Genomic DNA, 3,856 nt, shown 5'->3' with positions numbered 1-3,856 from the left:
CCCAAAAAATCTAAACTTTCAACGTACACCACCCCTATAATTTTTATAAGGGAGTACAAGCATGTTACCCGCATGTTACGGCGGATATCATGGACGACGGTAGTCAGGGTGTTGGTGATGATGGACGATGACGGTGGTTACACTACTACAGAAAAAGAGAATAGAGACCGGTCAAAATGACTATAGAGACCGGTTAAACAACCGGTCTCTATGTCTTGAGAATAGAGACCGGTTGACAACCGGTCTCTATTCTTATAATAGAGACCGGTTGCTTACAAAATAACAGGTCTCTATTCTTTGTTCCCGCTCGTTTAATATCCTTCCGCCAAACACATAGAGACCAGTTTGTTTATATCTAACCGGTCTCTATTCAATTTTTTCAAGACCTGTTTTTTTTTACTCAACCGGTCTCTATTAATTTTCATAAATTAAAAAAAAACCTGCTGCTGCATGCATTTCAAACCTGCCATGGCACCTGCTATACCAATGCTCTTACAATTTAACATTCATACCAAAACACACAAAACATAAACAAACCTCTCTACATATTCTCAAGTCTCAACAATCATATACCAAAACATCCAAAACAAACTTGGTACTCATTAAAAAAATATACCAAATCCAAACTACTAGTACCTAATGCAAAATCTACATAATGGGCAATTAAACTACTAGAATATATAATCAAACTACTAACTAGAATATATAGTTCACAATTAAATATCTCCATAAACTAAACAAAGTTAAAGTTCCTAAAGTCATATAAAACTTCTAATAATAAAGTCAAAGTTCAATGCAAAGTCCATACTTTAGTCCTTTGGAACCGGAATTGCTTTTGTCCAAAATTTAACCATGTCATCTAGTTGTGAGAGCTCGTATGATCTTGTATCATTCCAAGGTATCTACAAATATAAGAAAAAAAATCAACATTATTATTGCTTGTGTATAAAAGAAAACAAATTGCAAAAACCAAATTAAATAATATAATACATATCAAATTACTTACATAAGCCGGGAAAGAATATTGTTGATACTTTACAAAATCATATAGCCAATTCATCACGTAATATCCGCATTCCCAATTAGACTGTTGTTGTTGGACCTAATTTTAGTGACAATCATATATATAATAAACATCAAGCATACAAATAGAAAACATGCGTAAAATTTCTATATCAGCTCCTGCACATGACTTAATTTTATCCTTTATGTTTATTTCCAGTGACATGAATACTCAATATCACATGACTATACAATCAGACTTCAATCTCGTTAGTCTGTTACTTATTTAAGACCCGAAAACTATCGTTTTATTAATATTAATAGTTATCCTGCTAATGAAGTTATCTTCTAAATGACAACTAACAACAATAAAACGGGGACTCGTTAAGACTAATGATTAACACAAGAATAGATTTATTTACACCTATGAAAACAAAAACATATCGTAAGGCCAGGTTGGTGCCATTAATATTGTACCTCTTGTTAGAATGCTAAGTAGTAATTGTTTTGTTATAAGTTGATTATAATTGTAGAAGATAAAAGTTTACCTTGGGAAAGATCCAACGAAAACCTTTAAAAAGCCTAAAATCATATAAATATAATTTTGTGTTAATACTTTGTCAAACAAATCAATTGTAAATTCTATACAAATATAACATAAAATCTTACTTTTTTACAAAGCTTGGTAACCGATAGTGGTCTTCGGTCTTTCCTTTACCTATGGAGTCTAGAATGTACCCGGTTAATTCATTAGGACGCAATATAAAAAGCGACCAGTGACCCCTGCTAATGTAAGAAAGTGTTAACCGGTTAGTCTACACAAAGATAACACAAATCAAATATACAGTTTATGGGTAGCACAAATTGAGCATTGATTGATGGTACATACCCTTGATGATACGGCAATAGATAATTTCTTATGTTAGGTTGACATAAGAACTCCCTTAAATAATTTTCAACCACCATCGGCTGCCATTGACACATTGAACCATTAACTGAAAAAGGGTTTAAGAAAGCACATCCATTTCGCTCTAAGTCTGTATCAATACTGTTATGTAAAGCCCTGAGTAAGAAAAAGACAATATATTTATAATGTAAATTAATACAAAAAAAAGTCATATTGACAATAATAATAAGTTAAGACATATTAGTGTACTTACGATACAAAGAGTGCTAAAATAGTCATCTCAAGTTCTTGTCTTGTAAGCAAAGTCATAACCTCCATGGGAGTGACATCTATAGACACAGGGGAAAGTGATGAAAAAGTCTCAACCCGAATCTCACGAGACATCGTGAGTCCAGGGTTACTTCTGCTCATCAAACTCAGATAGTACGCTTGAATAAACTCCGGCCTCCTCATGATTCTAGTACTATAGCTATGCAGCTCTAAATCGTGATTTTCAAGATCATATGTCGGCGATGGAGCAGAAGATGGCTACGAATAAGTATTAATAGTAACGCAAACAAATATTACTACAATATATATTTTCATGCTTAATATATATTAAGTTTAGGGTTCTTATGTTTACCGATGCATCACCACAAGTCCTAGTTGCTGGTATTCTTGAAGTAGAATTTTTAGAGGAAGAAGATCTAACATCTCTTTGGTCGGGTGTTGAAGATGGTTGACCACATGGCTATTAACAAAAACCACTAGTTACAAACTTCACTAAAAGACTACTATAGAGGACAGACTTGTAGTTTTGTATAAGTAGTACCTTGATTCGTGATTTGGGCCACTGAATGAAGCTGCCAATAGCATCCGCAAGTTTAAAATGTTCATCACTAGGCACCGGTAGATCAAGAGAAGTATAGTCCTTATCAACAGTGTCCAATTGCACCTTAGCATACCCATCCAACATTCGTGACCCATGTAACATGTCTGACCCCGTCCATAAGACCCCTTGTGCACAAATAACTTCTCTAGTAACTACATGGGGTACCAACAAGTAACAATTTTTGCGTTCCTATAAAACAGTTGACATGTAAGTATATTTGGGGTAAAAATGATCAAAAAGCATAATTTTAGAAAGGAGTAACAGTTTCGTTCTACAAACGTACAGTAGTCTATATATATATATATACTTTATAATAAATAGATAAAGAGATGAACAAGATTATTGTTAATACCCTTTCAGAAAATGGGAAACAGATGTACAAAAATATATGCTATATTGTTATTGGTGGTCTTATTATACATAGTTCTAATTTTAATATATAGTTGGACTATATATACATATCAGCAAATGGTTTATAATATGTGCACTAACTTGTATAGCATCACAAAACCAATTTAAAATTTGACAACTTTTACAAGGACAACAAATTTTTTCTCTACAATTTTTCTTCCGATTCTCTTCAGCAACTTTCATAAATTCAGTCAATCCATTATCAAACTCTTCAGAATGCCTTGTTATCTCATACATCCATCTACGTCTACGCTCCATCTGTATAAATATAAAGTAACATGTTTTAATAAAATGCATGTATGATATGATACGTGTAACGTACGGTTGGATTATTGTAGGTAGTCATCCTAACCCACTTTTTGAATACTTTGTCTCATATGTGAGTGACATGTTAACAAATTGAGTGTTTAAGGAAAAATTGACAGCATTTCCCCTTAACTCCCCAAGTAAGCGTATAAAACGCCAACCCGAAGGAGCAAGGGAAAATGGTGCCAATTTTTCCTTAAACACACAATTTGTTAACACGTCATTCACATCCTAAATGAGACAAAGTATTCAAAAAGCAGTCCCAAATGGGGACAATCCAAAGTTAACCTCTAATAGGTTAACTTCGGACGGGTATAAACTTAGAGGTTAACTTCGGACGGGTATAAACCTAAGGCATA

General features: G+C 33.5%; 1 protein-coding gene across 1 annotated transcript; it reads right to left on the bottom strand.

Annotated features, from left to right (window-relative positions):
* Positions 1-809: 809 nt before the first annotated feature.
* Positions 810-3,449, bottom strand: LOC122610198. Its single transcript, XM_043783190.1, has 9 exons — positions 3,273-3,449; positions 2,721-2,969; positions 2,532-2,639; positions 2,163-2,437; positions 1,966-2,065; positions 1,672-1,817; positions 1,551-1,584; positions 1,007-1,102; positions 810-902 (listed from the first exon to the last, which is right to left on the bottom strand). The coding sequence occupies exons 1-9, from the start codon at positions 3,447-3,449 to the stop codon at positions 810-812; spliced, it is 1,278 nt and encodes a 425-aa protein (XP_043639125.1).
* Between the last annotated feature and the right edge of the window lie 407 nt (positions 3,450-3,856).

Source organism: Erigeron canadensis, chromosome 8 (assembly GCF_010389155.1).
Source record: "Erigeron canadensis isolate Cc75 chromosome 8, C_canadensis_v1, whole genome shotgun sequence".
Taxonomy (NCBI): Eukaryota; Viridiplantae; Streptophyta; class Magnoliopsida; order Asterales; family Asteraceae; genus Erigeron; species Erigeron canadensis.
The sequence above is the reverse complement of the archived record's forward strand: the minus strand, read 5'-3'. Positions and strand labels throughout refer to the sequence as shown.

Excerpts from the sequence above, each read along its gene's own strand:
- LOC122610198 (XM_043783190.1), bottom strand. The coding sequence starts at position 3,449 with ATGGAGCGTAGACGTAGATGGATGTATGAGATAACAAGGCATTCTGAA. Across the intron at positions 2,066-2,162 it reads ATTTTAGCACTCTTTGTATC|GGCTTTACATAACAGTATTG; the intron begins GTAAGTACACTA and ends TTTCTTACTCAG. Across the intron at positions 1,818-1,965 it reads TGTGTCAATGGCAGCCGATG|ACTAACCGGTTAACACTTTC; the intron begins GTGGTTGAAAAT and ends ATCTTTGTGTAG.